At 44.2% G+C, this 25,063-nt stretch overlaps 1 protein-coding gene across 1 annotated transcript in view; it reads right to left on the bottom strand.

Annotated features, from left to right (window-relative positions):
- TAGAP (T cell activation RhoGTPase activating protein) overlaps positions 1-25,063 on the bottom strand; it is an 82,179-nt gene that overhangs the window by 22,552 nt on the left and 34,564 nt on the right. The window contains exon 4 of the mRNA XM_001500883.7: positions 9,636-9,806. Within this exon, the coding sequence (XP_001500933.5) occupies positions 9,636-9,806 (171 nt within the window). The remainder of the gene's footprint in view (positions 1-9,635; positions 9,807-25,063) is intronic.

Below are 25,063 nucleotides of genomic sequence, written 5' to 3'. Positions count from 1 at the left end.
CCAAGTTACTAGCTGCTGACAACATGCATATCTCAATGCTCATGGTTGGAATTCAAATCCAGCTCTTGTGGAAACGTCTCATGGTTCTTCAGTGAAAAAGAGGGGAGCCAGCCTTCCCAAAAGGGTTCTATGGATGGAAGAATGGACCTGGGACGGGTGGGACATTTCACTGAACAACCTGGAAAGGGGCGTCTGCTGGGCAACATATTCACGTGACTCAGCATCAAGAATTAATTAAACAAGAAGATTCTGCCTTGCAACTAACCACTCAGATTTAATCACCTCCTCATATTACCCACACACATACACACATTATTTTGCTGGGGCTACCATCACAAAATACCACACATTGGGTGGCTTACACAACAGAAATCTATTTTTCATGGTCCTGGAGGCTGCGAGTCCAAGATCAAGGTGTCTGCAGATTTGATTTCTCCTGAGGCCTCTCTCCTTGGCTGGCAGACGGCCACCTCTCTCAGTGTCCCCCCGTGGTCTTTCCTCCGGGTCCTAATCTCCTGTTCTTATAAGGGCACCAGTCCTATTGGAGTCCACCCTAATGGCCTCATTTTAAGTTAATCACTTCATACATGGCCTTTCAAAATACCATCACATTCTAAGGTACTTTGAGTTAGGGTTTCAACATAGGAATGTGGCGGAAAACACAATTGAGCCACAAATATATATATATTTTTTTCATTTCCCGGAAGTATGCCTGCTTTTGTTTCTCTGTCAAGGGGTTAGTACCAGCTCTCTGCTGTATGTTAAAACCTACAGATAAAGACACAGGGAAGAGGAAAGTAGATGGTTTTGAAGCAGCAGATACTTGAGTCTGAATCTCTGGAGGTCAAGACAAGGAAAGCTGCAGGAATTTCTCAAGGGCTCATGGGTGCGCAGCATAAGCATAAGCATAAGTGGGGGACCCTGTCAGGAGGCGCATCCGTTCACAGGCTTCTGAGCAAGTTAATTGGGAAGAAAACCCCACTTTCTTGTGTGAGATTGCTCAAGTTCCTATTCAAAAATAATTGTCAAAGAGGAAATTACATTTTTGGCGGCTCTTTTCTTCCTTCTCATTTTTAAACTCTCCTTAACGTGATAGGCAGATAGCACTTCCTTAAATGAAATTCACCTAGTTCCTGTTTTCTCTAATTGGAGGCATTTCAAATAAAAAGCCAGGTTGCCAGATATGTATATAATTTCTTCTCTGAAAGGGGATTCTGCAGATAACTTGGAAATCTGAGAGCAGGAATTGAGGGTGTTTGCCTAAGTCCAACAACAGGTATTAATTTACAAACAACAGGTTACTATAGAATCCATTCAATACTATGTCTGAAGGACATTTTCTCAGAGGAGTCTAACAGACCTTTGCTCAACTTCCACAGTGGAGCACTGTTGAAGCCAGACAGAAAGACTGTCTTGCCCAAGAAGGGCGGCAGCCATCATGGCGGAGGTGTCGCCTTCCTGCAGGCTGTGGGAGGAGGGAAGACAGGTTTTGAAAGAGAAAGTATGAAAAGCCTACCCAGGAACAAACGGTGAGACAATGTTACATCATGATCCCAAAATTGAGATTGTCAACAAAAATGGCCAGATGAAAAGATCAAATCCTGCAGACATTGAATCCCACAGACAGAAGTCAACACAAGGAGACTGGGTGAATGTGGCTCGTGTCCCACAGGAGTCCCAAATGGGACATCTTCTTCCTGTGGGTTTTAATTTTTAGTTAGTTTGCCACCCTGCATACTTGTTTGTTTTGTTTTCGTCATGATGGGGTTGAAAAAAGAGTGGTTATGGAGTTAAAGAAGGTGGACTCAGAGCTTGCACAATGTTTCAGCAACGAACCTTGGACATAAAGATTTATAAATTTTACTCTGAGCTTATTAAATGAGTAAAATGTGTAAATGTTTCCTGTACTCCTTTTTCTCAATAAACTACTTTTTCTCCTGAAAAAGGAGCCATATCTGGGATGTGCCATCCCAAAGGAGCCCGAGTCTCTTCTGAGACAATCAAGGGTTCTTCAAGGCATGGTTGTGACTCTCTAAGAGCAGAAAGTCTTCCCATGTCTTCCCAGGGAGCCTGCCTGGCGTTCCTTAGCTGGTCTCCAGGGTTCCGTTGCTAAACAGAAGAATGGAGGTCTTTTCCTGATTCACACACCAATTGAAGTTGGGGCATAACTTGCTTAGTTTTAAGTTGTCACCCCATATTTATAACAAATTTGCCACTAATAATTGTCTATATTGGAATCAATTCTGTGAGGCAATTTGCTTTGGTACAAAATTACGTAGTTATTCTACAGTCAACATATTAACATCTCATGGGGATCAAAGTACTCTCCTGTGACTTACAGGCGCCCTGATGCTCAGACAAGGCTGAAAACGAGGCCCCGGGATGTCTGTGCAGTGGTTTGCTTCTCTCTCTATGAGTGCCGGCACTGCGTCTTATTAAAATTGATGTTCTCTCCACATTGCCTGGCATGTAGGAGGCATCCAGTTAAGGCTTGTTGAGGAAATGAATTCCCGTGGGGACCATCTGTGAGCAGAGAGCACGCTTGGCCATGACTTTGCAGATAGTGCTGATGGAGTGTCGTCCAATGGCAGCAGATTCACGAGTTGGGCTAACCCAGGTATCAGCCCAGAGTCAGAAGGAGGAGGATACAGGGTCATGTTCTAGTTTGGGGACTTTATGGGAAGGGAGAAGATACGTCCTACGTGGTAATGAGTCTGGTTTTCTCTGTGCTCCATCTTGGAAGTCACACTTCTCAGTGTGACCAGAGGAGAGAAGTCTACCCCAGCTGCCCCTGTAGAGAACCTGTTTAGAAAACTTATACAAGAGCTCAGGAAAAGGTCCTGACCCATGGGAGAAGGTAGCCACAGAGCCAGGCAAATGGATGGTCTCTGGAGTATCTCTCTCGTTCTCTGATGGCCACAAGAACCTTGTCCAAAGCTGCGCAGGGAGATTCCTCACTGTTAGCGATCGTGAGAAGCCAATCTCTCTCGAGGGACGAGAAGTGATGTGCCCTTGATCACTAGTGATAATTGACTAGTTGTGTGTGGGGATATGAAGATTTTTGCGTTAAATTTCCTTTATGTCTCTCTCAGAGCGGTATGTTTCACATAGGAACAAGTATAACTATTTTTCTCTTAACAGGAGGAAAACCATCCCTAGTAAGAGTTAATTTTCCCTTCTGAAATCTCCAGACCTTGGCATCCTTTTTCAAGTTTGGAGATCAGGATGGTTGTGTCCTGGGACAGTGGTACTAAATGTTGCCTGAACATTAGAACTCCCTGGGGGGCTTTTAATGTTCCCAGGGCCCTGGCTGGACCCAGGCCAATTCCTCTGGAATCTTTGGACTCAGACATCAGTATTTTTCAAAGCCCATCAAGGACTTCCAATGTGAAGCCAATACTGAGAACCACTGTTTAGAGTCTACGATAGTCCTCAAATGCAAAGGTTTTGATTAAAAAAGAGAGAAGAAAGCCCAAAGATTTCCTTTAATTGGAAAAAGTCTATTTTGTTTTTATTCTCATAACTCAAAAGCTGGTAAAGGGATTTTACCCCCCCTTGAACTTTCCATTAATAAAAAACAAAACAAATTTGTACTGAAAACAATAATGAGAAAATTCAGCCCAAAGTAGAATTTTCCAGAAAGTTATGGGCAAGTGAGAAAAAGCAAAGACTATCATTGAAAAAATACTTTTACAAGAATTTCCTTTTCAACCTGCAGGCAGTGAATGTCTCATATCAAAGATGGATAAACAGCATTTGCCAAAAAGTCCCACCTTCAGCTGTTGCTAAGAAGCTCAGTGTCAAGTGATGGAAATGCCCACGGCAGAGTTAACTCAGTCTGACTCAATGTGGGTTTTAAAGAAGAAATTAACAAATTTTTAACAGTAAGAGCACAAGTAACTAAATGACTAGCAGCTAAATGACTAGTTGAAAAGGATTATCTTGACAGCTGGGCCTGATGGCTCATTCTGCAAACACAACTTTCTAAAGACTGTATCAACCCTGTCTTTCTGTGGCAAAAGAAATATGTGTCTCCAATTGGTTAGATGATACCGCATTCTGTATAGTCCTGAACTACTCTGAAAATAGCGAAAAAGTGGTCTGCAACATATCGGTTATTGACTCTGCCCCAGGGCATCAAGTAATTGTGACTCTCTGCTTTACTCTAATCTGGCACAAAATCTTGACCTCAGTGATTTTGAAGGCAAAGCTTCTCATTAACTGTAGGATAAAGTAGAAACCCCTCAGGCTGACACGGAAGCCCATTCATGATGAGGTCACACCATGCCTTGTTTCCATCCTTGCACCTCACTGTGCCTGTTATCAGGCCAGTGTTCGCAAAACCTTTTTAGTGACCAATGAGAGTCCAAGAGAGTCTTCCAAACTCTTCTGAATTTTGCTTTTCTAACATTGCCCAGCTCTTCCTGTAGGCTGAGCTCTCTGTTGAGCATTTTACAGACTTTATCAAATAAGTTCCTTACCACAAACCTAACGGGTGGGAATTATTATCCTCTTTTTCCTTGAAACCTCATGGAACCATTGTAGTTTCCTCCTTCAGGAATCAGGAATACCTTTTCTCTCTCAAAGTGCCTACTAAAGTTGAGGTGCATGGCGATGCCGATTCCCTGGGTCACGCTGGTTTCTTTGGAGACTTTTGACTGAGCACAAATGTTTATAAGGAATTGGAGCAAAGCAACTCAGGACTAGGCCAAGCTGGATTCGCTCTGTAGGAATGGAGGAGAGAGATGATCCTTGCTCAATGTTTCTGTCCCACGGCTGAACTCAGCATTGGGTCGTGATGGTGACAGCAGTCGTGGTGGAGGTAACTTATGGAATAGAGAGGAAGGGACAGTCAGATGCAGAAGCCAGCTCACCCCCTCCCTCTGACGTGGTTTGTGTCTTCTGTGTGTGCCTGGTGCTTTTGTGGCTCTCTGAGCTTCACCCCTCTTGTCCCTCTGCTGAAATGCCCTTTCCACTCCTCTCCAAAGGTCCCATCCTGCCTCTGCCTGCAAGGCCCAGTTCAGATTCTTCCTGCTCCACACCCCCAAATTCTCCTGTTTCTCCCAACTTGAGGTTAACTGCCTGTGGTGGGTTGAATTGTGTCCCCCAAAAAGATATGTCTAAGTTCTAACCCCCAGGACCTGCGAAAGTGACCTGATACGGAGAGAGTCTTTGCAAATGTAGTTAAGGTAAGGATTTTGAGATAAGGTCATCCCAGATCAGTGTGGGCCCTAAATCCAGTGAAGGAGGTCCTTGTAAGACACAGAAGACACACAGAGACACAGAGAGGAGGACGTGAGGACGGAGACAGAGGCTGAATCAATGAATCCACCAGCCAGGGAACACCAAGTATTGCCGATAGCACCAGAAGTTAGGAGAGCAGCCTGGTAAAGCTTCTTCCTCAGAGCCTCCAGGGGAATCAACCCTGCTGACACTGCAGTTTTGGACTTCTGGCCTCCAGATGGATGAGAGAATAAATATCTGTTGTTTCCAGCCACTGAGTTTGTGGTGATTTGTTACTGCAGCCTCAGGAAATGAACACACTGCCTTTCGCTGGACTCGTCTAACATCCCATCTGATTTTCTCTTAACACCCATCAATTTGGGCTCCATGTTTTACTTATCCTACCAGATTCAGCTGGATTACCCTTCAGGTCTCTCATGACGGCTTCGGCACTGTTGGTGCTCTCACATATTTGCACTGAAGTTGTGAGTTGGAGCAAGGACAAGTTCATGCTCCTGAAGGGACTGGAACAACTCGGAGGAAAGCTTGGCCTCTGTGGCTGTTCTTCTGTTCATGGTGGGGGCCAGCCCAATTCTGACCCAGCCCTGAGGCCTCTTTGTCACTTCAGGACTTTGGGGTGTCCTCACCCCTCCTGTCTGGTACACTCCAGGCAGCATGGGGACGGGTTCCTTTCTCTGTGCTCCCCATCGTCCTCATTAGCACACTTTGCCCGCCATTAGAATGATCTTCCCACGGCCATCTTTACCAGAATTGTAGCCCCTTAAGGTCAGATGCCGTGTCTTATCTGTCTTTGAATTTCCTAAGCCTGGGACTGATGATGTATTGATGTTCAGTGAATGCCATTTAAAGCTCTTAAGCATTTGGTCTCCAGCTAGCTTTTCAGGATCATTTTGTTTCATCTGTTCATTCTGCCTGCCCTCCTACCCCCTCCTCCCAACACCCACCCAATTGCAATCTGGTGATACCAACCTCACGGTTATGCGTTGAATTGCTCCCCCTCCAAGTCCCCTGAAATCCACATGTTGGGGTCCTAACCCCCAGTACCTCAGATTGTGGCCTTTTCTGGAGATAATATACTTACAGGGGTAATAAGTTAAAGTGAGGTCGTTAGGGTGGGCCCTAATCTAACATGACCATTATCCTTATGAAAAGGGGAAATTTGGATGCAGAGATACGCATAGAAGAAAGGCGATGCGAAGACACGGGGAAGATGGCCATCTACAAGCCGAGGAGAGAGGTCTGGAACAGTCTTCCTTAGCCCTCAGAAGAAACCAACCCTGCCGACAACTTGATCTTGGACTTTGAGCCTCCAGAACTGAGACGCTAAATCTCTGTTGCTTGAGTCACCCATTCTGTGGTACTTTGTTATGGTGGCCTGAGGTGACTAATATACCATTGTAGTTCTCAGATCACTCAGCCTCTCCTTCAAGCCTTTGCATATTCTGTTTTCCTTTGCCTGGACTATCCTTCCATGTTACTGGTGTGAAAAACTCAACTTCTGTTGAGCACTGCTATGTGGCAGGCTCTGTGCTAGGAAGCTTACATGCGTTACCTCATTTCACTCTCGTAACAACATGGTATCTGCAAGTTCCTTTTCATGAAAAGAAGCGTTGCATATGCTGGTTGGTCTGTACAAACATTACAGATGGAATTAATCTGAGTGGCCCAAAAAGAGCAATGACATGATTTCATGATACCCCAGTGACTGCACTGAAGGACCTGGTCGAAGGGCATGGCCATTCTTGGGCACTGTACCCTGGTCCAGCATCACACCAGAGGATCTCTTGGTCACCTGATATTGGATGGCATGGGGTTTCCAACATTAGAAAGAGAAATAATTGTTTTGTGACTTAGTGGAAGCCATTCTGGAAAAAGAAAATCCATTTGTGTCACTCAGTTTGAAAGGCTCTCACGTGAGATGAGGGCATCTGTGTCGGGAGGAAAGTGGATGATTCATTGTATGTCAATTACTTAGAATGGTGTTGAGCACGTGGCGGGCACTGTGTAACTCTTGGCTGTTATTATTAGAATACTTCTAAGACTTCTCTGCCCGGGGAGCGTGTCACAAACATTAATTTTGGCTCCTACCCTGTGTATGTGAGCTGCTCTTATGAAGTTTACGGGATCACAGTTATCTACTGCCAGGATAAAATATAAACAGTTTTTCTAGAATATTGCAGCAAGTAAAGGAAGGTGACACAACACCAGCCATTTCCTGCCCAAGCCCCAAATCTGTGGCTACCAACTTTGCAGCACCGGCTTCTCCCATAGTGATGCTCAGGGATATCTCAGTTCTTCCATGTGACTCCAAACCTCTCAGGTATAAATCGCACCTCTTTATGGCTGCTGAGGGGACCCTCCCCTTGGTCCCTTCTTTTGCAGGTGTGTGTATCTGCTCTACACTACAAAACTGTTCTCCATACTTTGCCATGCAGTGGTTTGCCAGAACAATCTGAAGCAAGGAGGGAGGTTGTTGGAAAGCTTCTGAAGTCACCCCTAAAAGACTGAGATCAGAAACTTTGGGGGACAATTCTAATCTTATCAAGCATCTTGGCAATGAACCCCATCTTCACTGACCCGGATTTTGCCCTCCAAGAAAAAACAAAGCATTTGCATCACGCACCTGCTAAGTGCTCGGAATTTCAGTTAAACTGCCTTATTTCTCAATCCTCAAAACTGAGGGGCAGTGGCTCATTTATTCCTCGTCAAAATTCTTTTTCCTCCTTCTTCTGTTTTTTTTTAAGGTATACTTTTTGATGAGGAAGATTGACCCTGAGCTAACCTCTGCTGCCAACCTTCCTCTTTTTATTTTTTCTCCCCACAGCCCCAGCATGTAGTTGTATATCCTAGTTGCAAGTCATTCTAGTTCTTGTATGTGGCATGCTGCCACAGCATGGCTTAATGAGTGGTGCATAGGTCAGCGCCCAGGACCCGAACCAGTGAACCCTGGGCCGCTAAGGCGGAGCACGCAAACTTAACCACTCAGCCATGGGGCCAGCCCTCCCTCCTCAAAATCCTGTACAGCAGATACAGTTATTTCCTTAACAGGTGAGGAAACTGAGGTTCAGAGTTTGAAATTTGCCCGTGGAAAATAGGCAGGAAAAGACAGATCCTGGATTCCAATGTAGGACTTTTTGGCTTCAAGTTCTAGGCCCTTTCAAAATCCTCACACCTTCTCAGCCTGGGAGAACATGAGTCAGGGTGGACTGTCCAGACAGGGAAGGACACAGCTGATGAAATGCGCTGAGAGAGTCCCGTATACAAGGTCTCTCCAGAGGTGTCTGGAATTCCTTAATCCGAAGCCCTGTTTAAAGTTAAAGCATGTTAACAAAGGGTGACCAGCAGACTGTAAGTCCCTAATGTGTGAGCAACACAGGAGCACTGTTCAGGGGTCTCAAAGTCAGATGGCTCCTCCTGCCGACCAAGAGCATGGGTGGGTTTGCATGGTGAGGGGGGGGGACAAAGAAGGCTTCAGAGAAATCTCCAGAATTGCACAAATGACTGCTATTATCTGCCAGGCCAACAGCAAGTTGTAGATGGGAGCTCCCCGGTTCTGTGCAGATGAAGATGGAAGGAGACTCAGCACTGTGTGTTGCTTATGAGGGTCAAGGGGGCAAAGAACGTTGAAGACAAAATGGACCTATATTTACGTTACCTTCCGGTCCCACGATGAAGGAACAAGCGCTGCCCTTTTTGAGGTTTTTGTCCCTTTGACACAGCTGACATGGACAACATTCCCAAAGCAAAGGAGGAGTAATTACAACAATGCTTGAGTGTGTATCATCATCCTTATGGCACTTCTACGCACATCAGAATCCTGTGATCCGTAAGGGGGCTTCTAGAGGTATGATCTGTACTAAAGAAAGGAACATCCCCATTTTGATTCTTTGGGGAGGGGAACCCTCCCCAGAGGTCACTCTGAATCATCTCATGAAAGATTGGGAGAGGGAGCAGGTCTCGTTCCTGTGCTCAACTTCCTATGTGACAGGCTCTCTCACTGGGTTACATGCTCACAAATCTCCTTTAAGGAAAAGAAATGGCATCGTTTATGTACTAAACCTTTCACAGGGAAATAAAGCTAATAGTTAGCCTGAATCCTAGAATCAGCAGTTAAATTACCAAAATCAACTGTTCTTCTTCTTTCTTATCTTTGCCCACAGCTTGCTTCTTTTATTTCTTTAAAAGCAATTCATTTGGATGAAATGCAGGAAAAAGCAAAAATCGGCTCTGAGGGAGCCCTCTTCTAATGATAACGCAGACCCTCCCTGTGGATCTTCGAGAGGACATTTTCACACTCTGTTCGTTGTAACAGTCATGTGTTAATTAAAGCCCTGGGACCCTCTGGAGGATCTCAGGGTTGTAAACCTGCAACTGAATTTGCTGGCACTCACGGGAACTCGGTGACACATGGGTCGGAGGCCATGATGAAGAAGATAGCGTTTCCTCCACGGGTGATGAGACCACCATCTTTGTCCTCCTCCTGCTCTTCCCCTGTGTCACAGGAGACTACCCCCAAGTCAGAGAGAGGCAGCTTCTGTTTGAGTCCGTAGCTCTTGGAAGATCTGGATAAAAGAAAATGAGAATTTGGTTTGTGTTCTCTGTTTGACTCTGAAGGACAGAAGAAACGCTCTGAGTTAAGCTAGTCACTTCCTGAGATCCCTGAGCAGCCCCAATTTAGAAGCTTGGTCCTCTTGTCTTCTCTTCTATCCATAGCTGTCATTTGATTAGCCATCTATTCAGTATCCAGACAGTGTTCAGAAGGAAAGGATAAGCACCAGCAAATATTTCTGGATCTGCAAGTGTGAGGCCGTGCAGTGGGTTTGATTGAACATGGCGCCCACTGGCACAAATGACTTGACATATCCACCAGCTCCCCAGTTGCAAGTGGAAAACAGACCTGTGTTGAGATTTGGCATAACACCAGGAATGTGCCATCCTTAATAGAGCTGAATGAGGATCGTCCCCACCCAGCCCCCACCTTATGCAACGATGTACTCAGCAGCCAAGTGTTTTGATAATAAAAGATAATAATAATAGATGAAGGTTATTGTCTTCTCCATTAATTCTTTTGCAAAGCATCAAAAGTTAGCAAAAGGGCATTTCCTCCCACCTCATATTTAGGAGATTCCAAGCTTTGTTGTACGTATAAATAAAAAACATAATATGTTAGATCAGAAGAAAAGCATACGACCAGGCAGATAGTAGGCACTTAATAATGAAAAGAAAAATTTACGGAAGAATCGGAAATTATCAGGCCCTTTGAAGGATGACTAAAGACTCATGAGTATGCGTGAAACGTTCCTTCTTGACAAGAACAAACTTGAAAGTTTCCCTTTCAATCTTAGCGGCCCCCACCATGTGCCATAACGTAATTATTGTAAGGCAAGGAAAAAACATATTCTGAACGTGCAGGAAATATTCACCCTAGAATCAAGATATTTCTTGACTTCTGGACTCTTATCAAGCTCTTTTTTCTATGAGGCATCTAACTTTAATTTAACATGAGAACTGTGGGAAGGAACAACCGTGGCTTTGGCAGGGAGTGAAGACGTCTAGAGCCAAGGGTGTGGGGGTGCTCATTGTCCCCTGATTTAGGAGGCGAGGATCGCATTATCTTGACGACTAGATCTGAGCTGAATAAGAGGGATGGAATAAATAGTGAGTGCAAAACAAGGGACCCATAAATATTATTTAGCCTCAGCATATTTTCAAAACATTTCAACCATCCCAGACGCCCATGGCAGCCCTAACGCGTAGCAGCGAAATTTGAAGGACTTTGGCTTGGCGGAGAGGAAGAAACTGAGGGCAGAAGAGATGGTAGGGACAGGTCATCATAGCCATTCTCTCATTTTCCCAAAGATTAACAAAGGGGATTCTGCTGGCCATCTGGAAAAAGTCCAGTTCCTCTGTAGGGCAGGCTGACCCACCAGTCCTCATATATATATTTGCAACGACAACTTTCTACTTGAAATAATAAACTAGAACTATGGTTGCATTTAGTTTTCCTCTCCTGCATTGCCACCAGGGCACCTCAGGTTACTTAAACTGCCGAGACTTAGGGCAAATGGCCAGTGACATCTTCAATTTAGGTGACATCTTCAATTTAGGTACCAATGTGGAAGATGCCATGCATTTTTTATGGTTCTTATCTTTGTGTAAATTCATTCTCCTTAAAGATGTCACCCACGCTGTGCGATCACAGAGTGTTCTTTGGAAGTCAACAGACATCTAAGTCTTCCTCCAAATCTTATTTTTGTGAGAGTTGGAGTACATCAAGGACCCAGACTAGGATGACTGTCTCTGGAGCTTTCTCCTCTGGCAATTTTTGTTGCCATGGGAGATGTGTTTTGGCACGCTTACCCTTTGCAAGTAACACATCTCTCCCTTAGACATGTGGCCTGTCGAGAGCAACAAGAGATGCTGTTTTTTTTTTTAACTCGAATTCCAGAGACAACCTCATCTTTCTATAATTTGAAATTAAAAAAAATATGTGCTTGACACTCAACAGTTGCTCTCCCTTCTCCTCCTCCACCCCCTGCCCTAACCAGCCTGCTGCGTTTTATGATCTTCATGACAGATTTTTACCCACTGCCTTCTCAAGGGAGTGGCAGCCTGGGTTATTTTGTGTTTGTGTTATTTTGGTTTGTCTCTAGGTGGCTGTGCCAACTACAAGCCAAATACCCAATTCCTCCCTTTTCTACAAACTCAGTTGACAGCAAGACAAAAGGACACTTCAACCCAGCAAGATGTCATGTTTTTTGTTCACACGAAGGAAAGAGAAAATCAAGAAATGGTCAATGTTTTCTCTCCTGGGAGATGGGGTGGGGTGTTTATCCCCTCATATCAGCTCTTGGGTTTCTTTGGACTTTGATTTGGTCTTCACCAAGACAGAAGATGAAAACGTAAGCTGTGAAACACGATTATAAAGTAGTGACATGGGAGCCAGAAGCGACAAGGAAACTGTCACCTTCTTCTGCAGCTACACTTCCAATGTGATCATTAAGACATGGAGTCAAACGGGAGGAACTTGATAGGCTGGGGCAGGGGAAGGCGCAGCATGGAGCCATCCATGGGGAGAGGGGTCCATGTGATGTGTGGAGTGGTGAAGCTCTCTGAAGTGTCTGACATCTTGCCTCACTCAGAGAGGGTTATGAAAACATACAGAGTTGACGCAATATGATGTGTTGTGTCTTCAACTGATAGGCAACCCAAGACATCAGGAGTGAACTTCCACATGCTCATGGAAAGTACTGCGTTGCTCTTCCGAGGAGACACTCTTATCCCCAGGAGAAGGGGATTGTGCAATGGAGATGCACTCTCTCTGCCAAGAGAAGATGGTAACTGGATGGCTACACTGTCTTGGAAGAGGTTAAGAAATCCTGAGAGGCAAAGACTGGTATTGCCTCAGGCTGGAGGGTTATAGTTAAAAAGGCAGATTATTCACAGACTTTCACTAGGTGAAGTTGATTAAACAACTGAGGGGATGCCTATGAATCTGGGGAGAAAAATAGATAAAAGTGAATTGGATTCACCTTCCCCAGTTAATGGACGTGATCTTGCTAGTTCACTTTGTTTCACCAAATAGTGCTGTTTCTGCCTTAGCCAGTATTCATAGTTCAGGAATCTCATGATTGCATCTAATAACACACTTGTAGGAGTTTTTCTTCCTGTTGTTCCGAATTGAAGCTCTTCTAGGAGATTTTGTTTTGTAAGGGAGGAATGCTTCCCCAGGGGCCCAACAGTGGTTCCATTGAATTGGCAGTTGAGACTGTCATCTGACCAGTTGGGGATCCTCACGCCACTGAACCAAAAGGAAAAGAAGGGGATTACTTGTGAAATAATAGAAAATATATGTGTTGGTCTCTGACCCCATTCCTGGCACAGAGCTTCTAAAATCCTTGTAATTTCCTAAGTGGTAAGAGCACTAGGAGCATCTTTTGTTCTAAGATTTGGTCTTTGGTCTTGGTTCCTGATACAGAGCTCCTAAATCCCTTGGAATTTCCTGGGTGATAGAAGCATCTTTTGTTCTAATGAAGCAAGTCTTGGTGGGCTCCTTCATGGGGGATGGTCACTAGAAATACCAATCCATGATTAGAACCTTGAACTTTCAGGCCTGTCCCTCATCCTCTGGGAAGCGGAGAGGGGCTGGAGATTGAGTTAATAATTGATCATGCCCTATTTGATGAAGCCTCTATAAAAATCTCAAAAGTTTGGAGCTTGGAGAGTTTATAGGTTGGTTAACACATCCATGGGCTGGGAGGTTGGTGCACCTCAACTCCACAGAGACAGTAGCTCCTGTGCTTGGTACCCTTCTGGACCTCGCCCTATGTACCGCTCCATCTGTCTGTTCATCTATATCCTTTATCATATCCTTTATTATATAATAAACTAGTAAATGTAAGTAAGTGTTTCCCTGAGTTCTCTAAGTTATTCTAGCAAATGATCGAACCTAAGGAGAGAGGTTGTTGGAACTCTGATTTATAGCACAGGTGACAACCGGGGACTTGCGACTGGCATCTGAAGCAGTCTTGTGGGACTGAGCCCTTATCCTGTGGGGTCTAGACTAACTCCACTTAGTGTCAGGATTGAACTGAATTGTAGGCTACCCAGCTGGTGTCACAGAGAATTGCATGGTGTGTGGGAAAATTCACACATCTAATGCCAGAAGTATTGTGTGGTAGCAGTGTGAGAGTGAAGGAGAAACGGAGTTTCCCCCGCCATTATTCCACAGGCTGGGTGGATGATCCAGTCTCCGAGAGGAAATTGGTTGTTCAACACAATGGGGGCAGGGAGGACTATGTCTGGAACCCAGAGCATTCTCTGAATTGTCCCTTAGTACCTCCATACCTACTGGAAAACTCTGGCATCAAAAGAAGGGAAGGCCACTGAGGATTCAGACCTCTTTGGAAAGAAGAGTTGAGTCACTACATCAGATAGACAACTCAACAAGCTGAAGGCTTGATTGAGAACAAAGGAAGTATAGAATGGGTTGTGGAGGAAGGAAGTCATACATTTCAACCAACTGGGTAGAAGAGGATTGTAGAAGCTATGGATATTTTCTCACATGCTCTTTGTGTGTGTATGAGTGTGTGCATATATAATAGCATATTTCTTCTTCTCTTTGCTCCTTCTCTTTATGACTTTGAATAAGTACTGTTAATTAATTTACAATTTAGTCTCTAGGTAACACAATATTTGGGCAAGACTGTGATTGAATTTGAGGAATAATTACCCATCTCTTGTCAACATCTTTTAGCTTTGTTTCTTTTTTTCTCTCTTCCTTCTTTGTGGTGCACTGATCAAATTTTCTTTTACCTCCTTATTTTCTCATCTAATTGTTTGGAAAGCATACATTCTATTTTTATTTAGAAGCCATCCACTAACTTTTAACATGCATAACTTGACCTTATGTTTTTCTAACAAGATCTAGAGGTGATTTATGTTTCTATTCTCTTCTTGAACAAATCAAGAATGGTTTAACTTCTTTCTGAAGTCTTCTCTTCCATCTTTTACGATATTGTCATCTACTATATCAGCTTTGTCCTGATTTTAAGCAATACTCAATTAGCTGTTGCTGTAGCCTGTACTAGTCAATAACTATTTGGACTCAGCAGTGCATTTACTGATTTTTTTGGCCACCATTGTTTTTTTGAATCTTCATCTTTGCTTTTGGATTCAATTTCGTTCTTGCAGAAATATACCTTTTAGTAATTTTTTCCAGCATAACTCTGTGGGCACTCAACTCTGTTAGTCTTTGTCTGAAATTGTCTTTATTTTGCTTTAAACTTGGAATGATAATTTTGTTAGAATTTAGATTTTGGTGATGACTATTATTTTCCCATGAGTATTTAAAAGGCATTATTCATGGTCTCTGGCATCTATCATTGCTTCTTAGAAATCCACCATCAGTTTAATTATTGTTCCTTTGTAGCTTGTCTGTTTTATTTTCCTTTTAGATAAATTTCAGATTTTTCTTTTTACCTTTTCCTTTGATATTCTACAGTTTTACCACCATGTGTCTAGGTGCTTAATAATACTGTCCCAGCTCCAGCCTACTTATACAATTTGAAGACATGTTTTTCCTGTCTTCTGGAAAAATTTCAGACACTATCTCTTGAAAATTGCCTCTCCATCTTTATCTTTTATCATCTTGTTTTAGAACTCTAAACTGACACATGTTGGCCTTTGTCTTTCTATCCTTATGTCTTTGATACTTCACACTTTATCTTTCTGAACTACATTCTAGGTGATTTCCTTAGTTCTATATTCTAATCCACTAATGTTCTCTTCAACTGTACGCAACTTTCCATTAAACCTACCTGTCAAGACTTCACTTTCATGCTTTTTGTTTAATTTGTATAGTTTCTGCTTGAGTTTTTTTAGAAGAAGTTAATCCATCTTTCCCCCTCATATTCTTTCCTTATGTTTTAAATATATTTAGAATCTCTCCAGATTGTTTTGTTATCTCCAGCGTGAAAATATTCCCATTTATATTTGTTAACTGCCCCTTTTGGTAGTTTGTTTCCTAATGTGATCTAGATTCTGAATTCATTTTTTAAAAGGGTTGTTTTCCATGGGAAGCTCCTGTTTATGGGAATATGCCTGTGGAATACTTCCCAGAAGCTTCTAGTAAAGCACCTAGAGCATCTCATTAACCAGAATGGAGTCACATGTCTCTATGTCTGTTTCTGGGCCAGTCAGTGCAAGGAGGAGAGAATACACTTAGATCCATAAAGTCCACCCCAATCAAACTGATGGTGGTTCAGCTTCCTCTTAGAAACACGGGCTGAAGGAGAGGAGAGGGTACCTGAATGAAATCAAGGTTCTATTAGAAAGGAAGAAATGGGGTATGTTCACTCAAAACTGTAATGCTCCCAGAGATTTCAAATTTGCAAAGAATCACTTAAGAGATAACAACTGAGTAGAGAAATTCTTCAAGGGCTGTGGAGGGGGAAGAGAGAAAAAGAATAATTGAAAAAAAAACAAACACTGTAAGGGTAAATCTGGGTGAGACGTATTTTGGTGGAGTATGATTTATGACCTTCTCCAGAAATGCCTCACGTTTTTGCAAAAGGCAACTTGAGTTTTTGTTGCTGGGTATGGAGTAGCACTGTGCATTCCACTGTATGCTTTTCTTTTGTCTTTTTTCCTCCTATTTGTAGGAGAAAAACCAGTATAAAAGAATTCAACAAAGAAAATGTAAATACAGTGATCTCTCAATTTCAGATCTGACAAAACAAAAATTTAGTATTAACAAGAATTTGAATTAATCTTTGAGAACACTGTGATCCTCTGAAGGGTCCAAAGTCATTTGCAGAAAGGAAAGGCTATATCCACAGGATTGATGCTCAGCCATGTCTTGCCCCTGGTCACACACATAGTAGTTCAGTAACATAATAGAGAACAGAGTGTCTGGCTCCTGGTTCTAAAACTATCACCAGCTCCACAACTTTGGCATGAGCTCTTCCGTGATTTGGGAGGCAGAGTTGGATAGCAGTAACAGAAGCAACTGGGTAGGCCAAAGGCTCTATGAAGTTTTGCTAAGACTGGTCTATTTCAACGTGTTCAATCAATATTTGATGAGTGCCTGTGTATCAGGAACTATGCTATGTGTTGATACGTTAGGAAACAAAGTCTCTACTTTCATTGGAGCTTACTGGAGATAAAAACATTGTATCAGACTTTATGTTTTAAATGTATGGTTATTTGAATTCTTTATTATTCATGGAGATATCTGCCACTTTGTTGAAAAGTAAAAGCAATACTGATCATAGTAGTAGGTACTAAAATACCAGAAATTCAACATTCTAGACATTTAGGCTCTCTGCGTGTGCACCATCTTCCTTCCATTCACTCATTCATTTATTCAACTGACGTTAGATAAGATGGCAGAGAAGACCTCGCTACAAAGGCAACAATGAAGCTGAAACCTAAAGAGTTAGTGGAAGAATGGTGGTACTGGCGGGAGTGAGGGTAGGGGTTGGCTGAAGAAGAATGTTCCAGAAAAAGGGAATGGCATATGCAAAGAATCTGAGGTGGGAAAGAGCTTATTCCCTTCTTGTATGAAAGCAATGGCGTACCCCAGCCTCCATGTCCCTCAGCTCCCTCCAGCATTTCTATCTTCTACTTGGGGAGTTTGGCTTTCTCCTTGATCTTTCTCTTGCTTGTGCCCAATCTTTTTTATTGTTTTCTCCCCTCACATCCTTTCCCGTGTCCCTTCACCTCACATCTTTTCTATCTTCTTATCATTTTATCCTTGAGCTTTAAGTCTGCTGTTTTCTGGCCATAATGGTATTGTTTAAACTTTGAAATCCATTGAGTCTGTGAACATGCTTGGAATCATTTCTGGTTTTCCTGTAAACCAACTTTTAAACACCATAATGTAAACTTGTAACAATCTGATATACAAACCCTATGAAAGAATCAGCATTTGTTCATCCTGTAGAGTTTGCATGGCTGGCTTTCACATGCTATTTCATTTAATCCCAGCCCAACTTGTCAAGAAGGTGTACTCACGAGGAGACCAAGGCTGCAAGAAGGACTTTGCTAAAATCTAAAGGCTAATAAATAGTAGAGCTGAGACTGAAACCTAGGTCTTCTGATTCCAAGTTGCTTCTTCGCCTTTTCTACAGATAATACCATTCCCCTGAATAAAGACTGCCAACATGATTTTAGTAACCATAGGACAGCTTAAGCAAAGCTTGTGTTGAATAGGACTCAATCTCCAATGATTTTTGAGATTGGAACTCTTTTTAAAATTTAGATCAATTACCTTTCTAGATGGCATGGACAGAACAGATTATACAGCACATTTTTATCCCCTCTCCCATAGAACTAGGATCATTTCTATCTCTTCAAATGGCTTTTTGTTCAGTTGATTCTCTGGATTTTCTAGATCAGGGGTTGACAAACTTTTTCTGTAAAGGGCCAGAGAATAAATATTTTTGGCTTTGTGCAACTGCTCAAAAGACAATGTGTAACTAAATGAGTGGGGCTGTGTTTTAATAAAGTTTTATTTATAAACACAAGAAGCTGACTGGATTTGGCACCCAAGTGGTAGTTTGCTGACACTCATTTAAGATAAATGATCTAGATATTTATTCCTCATAGCATTTAGGACCTTTTTTCAACTTTGAGTAACAGAGACGCTCAAATAACAGTGGTCTAAACAAGAGGGATGTTCATTTCCCTCTCATAAAATGCCCAGAGATGGGCAGTCCAGGGCTGGTATGACAGCTCTGTTCTGGGAAGTCCTCACTGGTCCAGTGGCCTTCCAGCTCACCAGTCAACATCCCTAGGGTGTGGCCTCATTCTTAGGTCTGAGGTGGCAGCATCCAGTTCCAGTAGGATGGAAGAAAGAGGAGGTGGGAGAAAGGCATATGATGACTGACCCTTAAGGAAATTTCCCAGAAGCTGTCACATGGCACTCCCTCTTTCATCACATTGGCCAGACTTAGTCACATGACCACTGGTTTAGCTGCAAGAGAGTCCGTGAAATACAATTTTTATTGTGAGTGATCACATGCCTGGCTCAAAATTCTGTTCCTATGAAAGAAAGGAAAATCAGATATTGGGAAAAATCTGTTCCTGCCACATACCTCTTACTTTGCTTTGTAGTTGAATTTCATTTGTATTATTGCTAATATAACACTGACTAGTAAGCACCTTTATCTTGTTTGTCTTTAATAGGAATGCTGCTAATGTTTCACTTTTAAGTATGATTACAATACAAGAGATCCATTATCAATGTAAGGAAGTTTTCTCCTATTTTTAGCTTTCTAGTTATTTTTTAATCAGGATTGAATAAGTCTGTGATCTGATATGACAGGCCTGCCTATCCCCCTTTTTATATAGCTCACAAGAATAACCTTCGGACCATCTGAACTGAAAAGTACCAGCTTCCCTGTGTAGGTGAACCAGGCCTTCTTGATTTTCCAGGGACAGCTGGCCATGCTGCCAGTGAACCAATCTCAGAGATTCCACCCTGGGGGAAGCCGAAGCTGCCTTTATATGGAATCACCTTCTGGTTCTCTGCAGAGGGCCTGCTCTGTCCAGCTTGTTTGGAGCTGACGTATTATGATGATTTTCTATCCTCCCATGCTATAAACTATAAAATATCCCACTGGAGTCAGTGAGCACCTGGACTGGGCAGCCCTCCCTCTGTTTGTAGAGGCTTGTCCCTGCAGACGTTGGGAGAATTTATTGCTTGCTGTAAGCACAAAAGTTAATCCCATGCTCCTTGTTGAAATCAGAGTCTCCTGGCACCTATGCTTAAGGACTCCCAAGTCCCTAGTAGAGAGTCTTCTGGAAAGCATCTGTTGAAACAGCTCCTTCCTCTCTGACTTAGTCAACCTTCTGTGACTCTAGATTTGACATGGACCAATTTCATTTGCTTTCTCCTCCCTCCTTTGAAGAGATCTGGATTTGTTTTTCTCTAGACCGATGGTACCTACTTGCCCCTTCCTAAAGAAACTGCTGCCTGTGGTCTGGATGCCAGGTCCTTCCTGAGTCAGGGAGTCCTGGGTCTGGCATCTAGACCAGTTCTGTCCTGTGGGCTGTTTGCATCCAGGAGAAATATTCACTTTGCTCCTAGGCTGCCATAAAGCACATCCCATCATCCATTCAAGTCTCAAGAGCCACACCACATGTGTGCTCACCACATCTCTTCTTCCTTAACACGATGACCAGCCCCATAGAGATGGAGCCTATTCCATGAGCCTGGGTCCTAGGATGAAGGAGCTGTAGCTGAGTCATAGCTGACTCACAGTGGGCATGGAGCATGAGCAAGAAATAGACTTTCGTGGTCCTCAGCCACTGAGATATTTGAGTTGTCTGTTTCCCACAGCATAAGCGAGCCTATCCTGACTGATACAGAAAGTTAAACAAATTCTTTATTGCAGGACTTCTCAGACCCTCTGCAAGATGATTGTGCTTGTGTGAATCTCCCAGACGGAGATGAGGTCTACTGATTTTTGCAGTCTTAATACCCAACACTTTCTTAACTGAGGCATCTACTGGGGCTTGGACTGCTGTTCCAAAGAAAACAAATGGATAAATGGTTGGTCATGTTTCTCCAATTAGATTGAAAGACCCTCAGTGTCCACCTAGGGACTAGCACAGGGTCTGAAACAGGGTACGTTCCACAAAAGCTTGTCAATAACAAAAACCTTTAACCCATCCGTGGCCCCTTCACACCCACCCATGCGAATGATTCATTTATTTATCTGCGATAGCAATGTCTTGCTTTGGGAATCGAATTAGGTACTTCATGCCTCCTGCTTAAGACAGATGAGATCCTGTCTGGCCTGTAGAACCACTGACCTCTAGAGACGGTCCCTTCTGGGGCAGCGTTTGGGAGGCAGGAAACTGCGTGAGGAGCCAGTTTCCAGAAGAGCTGAGGCAGGTAAATGAATAGGATTCTAATGCTGAAAACTGGTCAGGAATCACTGTGCAACAGAGATCATAGCACTTTTCAAAGCTCTTCAAAAGGATAGCAATTAGAGCTTCTTCAAGGACATGGTCATTAGGGGGAAATGGTGCTGCCACAGGGACTTTTTTCTCAAGGGCAGTTGCAGGAGAGATCCCTGTGTTCTGAAGAGAAGGAGCGGCGTTGGTGGGAAACATTTGGGCCCCCAGTTAATGCTAATGCCAGGACCTCAGGGGACCCATCAGAGGGGCTCAGGTCTGTGATTTCCGCTGTCTCCAAGCTTCAAGGGAAGTGGCCCTGAGTAATAGCAGGGCGGCCCGCTCTGTAGCAAGTGGGAGGACAGGAAAAGTCAAACCACAGAGTGGGCTCCTCAGCTGCTGGTGCAGTGGCCTCTGTCCTTTCACTCGAGGGGGCTCAGAGGCCCGGGGGAGGAAGAGAAGGTTGGGTGTTAGAGTGAAGGTCCTGTCATGGTTTCCGTGGTAAACCATGGGGTTTCCAGGCCTTCAGATTCCAGGGCCCACCCCACTGTGGCCGCCCACCCTCCAACCCACCTGAGCCAACACAGCTCTCTCTACCGTCACCCTATTTCACCGAGGAAGTGGGCATCTGGCCCCTGCTCACTGGACAGGGAGAGCCCTTCTCAAGGTGGATTTGATTTGTGACAGATTAAGGAAAAATAAATAAATAAAACTAGAGCTTCATAGATCCAGGCATTCTTTTTTAAAGTTGGTATTTAGGGGGCCTAGTCCCCGGCACTGTGATAAACATTTTCCAGTCATTACCTCCCCTAACATTCCCACGGTCACTATGTGGGGTGCTGTTGCTATTCACATTCTGCAGAGGAGGAAACTCCGAATTCAGGGCCAGCTAAGTCCTCTGCTTCTGCTCTTTACCACGGGGCTGCCCTGTATGACCATTTTGCGATTTTCTGGCTGAAATAGGCTATTTCATGGGAACGAAATACTCCTACCGGGTTAGCATTTCTTTGTTTATCCTGTGAAGGTTTGTCAAGCTTCTGCTCTGTGGGAGTCCAAGATGAAGAAGGCTCACCCCATCCAAGATGTGCCCGTGAACTAGGGCAATTATAAGGAGACAGGAATTCCTCGTGGAGGAGTCAGCAAGGGTGAAGGCCCAGAAACGGGAGCGCACAGGCTGTTTGGGAAGCTGTAGGCATTCCTGTGCACGACGTGGGGAGGGGACAGGAGTTGTGCGTCAGACCGGGGAGTCAAGGGTTCTCAATGCCATACAAAGTTGTTGGGTTCTGTGAAGAAGGCGTGAGATGTGACTGGCAGTTTAATTGAGCTGATCTGTGACATTGAGAATTGGAAGTGATGGGAGAGAGGGGCGGTGGGGCGACTTGATGGGAGCAGAATCTTAGAGCGATGATCTGGAAGATGAACTGGGCCTAGGCAGGAAGGGAGACCAGCACAGATGTCCAGACGAGAGAGGACGACACCTGGAGCGAGGCTCAGGGCGTGGGTTAGTGACATGTCTCCGACAGAATGGATTTTGGGGGAAAAGAGGGGAAGGAGGGCATTTTGGCTTCTGCCTGGCCACACGGATTCAGTCTCTCAGTAAAGGGGAGCCTCTCTTGACTTTATGTGTAAGATCCTCTAAGTGAGTTTTTGGGGTAGGAGTTGTCTAAGCAGAGGGCAACGGGTCTTAAGTTCCTGTATCTCATTTGCTCATTTCTATCCTCTGTCTCTCTGGGATAGATCTGCATGTCAAGCCCTCGTGAAAGCCGCGGTAGAGGAGGGCGGAGGTTGCTGGAGAGACCCTGGGATTCAACTGGCAAAGATGGTATAGCCTCTCCCTTTCGTCCCTTCCCTGCTCCCTGCTTTGCTCTGGGTCTCCCCCAGTTACAGAGAACAGAATTCTGGGACTCATGGTTTAACAGAAAATAAAAACACTTGGCACTTAGTGAAAATAAACAGAGGGGCCGGCCCACTGTACAGTGGTTAAGTGCGCACGTTCTGCTTTGGCGGTCTGGGGTTCACTGTGTTCGGATCCCCGGTGCAGACATGGCACTACTTGGCAGGCACCCCACATATAAAGTAGAGGAAGATGGGCATGGATGTTAGCTCAGGGCCAGTCTTCCTCAGCAAAAAAAAAAAAAAAAAAAAAAAGAGGAGGATTGGCAGCAGATGTTAGCTCAGGGCTAATATTCCTCAAAATAAATAAATAAAATATAGCAAAAAATAAATAAATAAAGACTTGCAGTGAGGAAATATTAATCCGGGACAATTCAAGGATAAAATTTCTTCTATGGGGGCTGGCCCGTGATCCAGTGGTTAAGTTCACGCGCTCCATTTTGGCGGCCCAGGGTTTCACTTGTTCGGACATGGCACCGCTCATCAGGCCATGCTGAGGTGGCATCCCACATGCCACAACTAGAAGGACCCACAACTAAAATATACAACTATCTACTGGGGGGATTTGGGGAGAAAAAGCAGAAAAAGAAAAAGAAGATTGGCAACAGTTGTTATCTCAGATGCCAATCTTTACAAAAAAACAAACCCTTCTAGGACATTTGAATCACCAGGAGTGAAATGATGCTTTTAGAGAACACGTGAGCTGTAAAATCAGGACCAGGGGGCAAGCAAGTTTCAATGACCTCTTTAGTTAGAGCACCTTGGTTAGAGTGGTTTATAGCCTCCTGGGACCAATTGTTTATTTTATCATTTTTCCCTAAATTTTGTTTTGCAAATTTTTTTCACCGGCTATATCAAGAAAGCCTGGTCCAAATTAACTACTGATGCAACGGGACCCAGACCTACAAGGCCTCCCAGAGCAGTCCAAATCAAGCCTGGGTTCAAATTCCAACTCCACTGTTTCCTGGTGCTGATTCTAGGCAAGGAAGTAACCCAAGCATTGCTTTCCCCATCTTCAAACTGAGGATAAATATACCAGCGATGGGTCGCTATGCGGATCAAGCTATATAAATAATATGAAAATGTTAGCACAGTGCCTGGCACAGAATCAACGTAGAATAAAATGTTAGCTCTTACTGTGTCATTTAATCCAAGCGACCAAACTCATGTACAGTGGCATTTGGGCACACTGGGGGGCAGGTGAAAGCTTTCATGGCCCAGTAGAGTTGACTGACTTAGTTTCTTCCCGGAGACAGAGGTGAGAAGCCAGTGTCCATTGCATTAAGGAAACAGAGACTGGACTGTGTCCCATGCAGCACGGGTCTTCGAAGTAGAACGGGACACCCAGCATGGTCCATCCAGATCATGCTTTAACAGCACATTACAAGAATCTTTCAGAGCTTAAAATAACCCAAAGTGCCCCCCCCCCCGCCACCCCCCACCCCATCTCGACTCTGGGTCTGTCCCACCTTGTACACCGGCAGGAGGTAGTCCCTTTGTTGATGCTGGGCTACGTAACTGCCCACATCCGCTAGTGGGAAAGTGGCCTGCAGGGGACTGGTCACGGGGGAGTCCCCTTGGCGGAGAGGGCTGTGGGATGCACACAGTGAGCTCCTGAGAAAGGAAAAGTCCCTTCTTTTCTTCTCTTCTTGCTCTATGAGTTAGTCTGAGAATCTTCATGGAAGGGAAGAAATAGTCTCAAGGGTCTTGTTTCTCTTTCTTTCTTTCTTTTAGCATAACCCTCATTCCTGTCAGTCCTCCGTAAGTGTGTCACCAACAGTACCACAGAAACACCAGCGAGTGGAAAGAAAGAGGAAGACGGACAGCCCTCAGCGCTGACCCAGCCCTGGCCCCTCGCCTTGTCCACACTCTGTGATTGGGGTGGCCACCCTACAGTCAACTTCCCCTACAAGAATTCCTGTAAAAAACAGACCTGGAACAAGCGAATTCATGACTGGAAAAAAAAAAAAAAAGAACTCACAGGAATTTAGAAGTACTTACATGCCGCGCTACCCTAAAAATTCACTCCATTTTAGTTTTAAAGTCAACATTTCAGGAAAATGACTAGTATCTGCTGAGTACCAAGGACTTGCCACATGAACATTAAATCTTTACCAACAGCCTCCTGGGAGCTCGTTTACCTCATTTTATGGGTGAGGGGACACGTGCCCAAGCGTACAGAGCTCAAGAAATAAGAGGAGAGGAAGTGAAACTGTCTGTCTGTCTCCAAAGTTTACACTCACTTCAAAACTCTGCACTTCCCACCGCTACACCTAACAGCCTCAACTCGGGGAGATGCCCCAGTACCACTTAGTCAGCACCCAGCTCCCAAGAAGAGGATGGAGCAAATTGCTGGTGATAATGACCCCATTGTCTCCTAGAGCCGGGCTGGAAAGTGACAGAGCTCCTGCAGGTGGTGACACACGGAAGAACGACACTGCCAAGTGGCAGAAAATAAACATCCCACTTATACTGTCCTAGTTATACGCTTTACAAAAAGATTCTGACATTCCGATGAACA

This window comes from Equus caballus, chromosome 31 (genome assembly GCF_041296265.1).
Source record: "Equus caballus isolate H_3958 breed thoroughbred chromosome 31, TB-T2T, whole genome shotgun sequence".
In the NCBI taxonomy this organism is placed as follows: domain Eukaryota; kingdom Metazoa; phylum Chordata; class Mammalia; order Perissodactyla; family Equidae; genus Equus; species Equus caballus.
The sequence above is the reverse complement of the archived record's forward strand: the minus strand, read 5'-3'. Positions and strand labels throughout refer to the sequence as shown.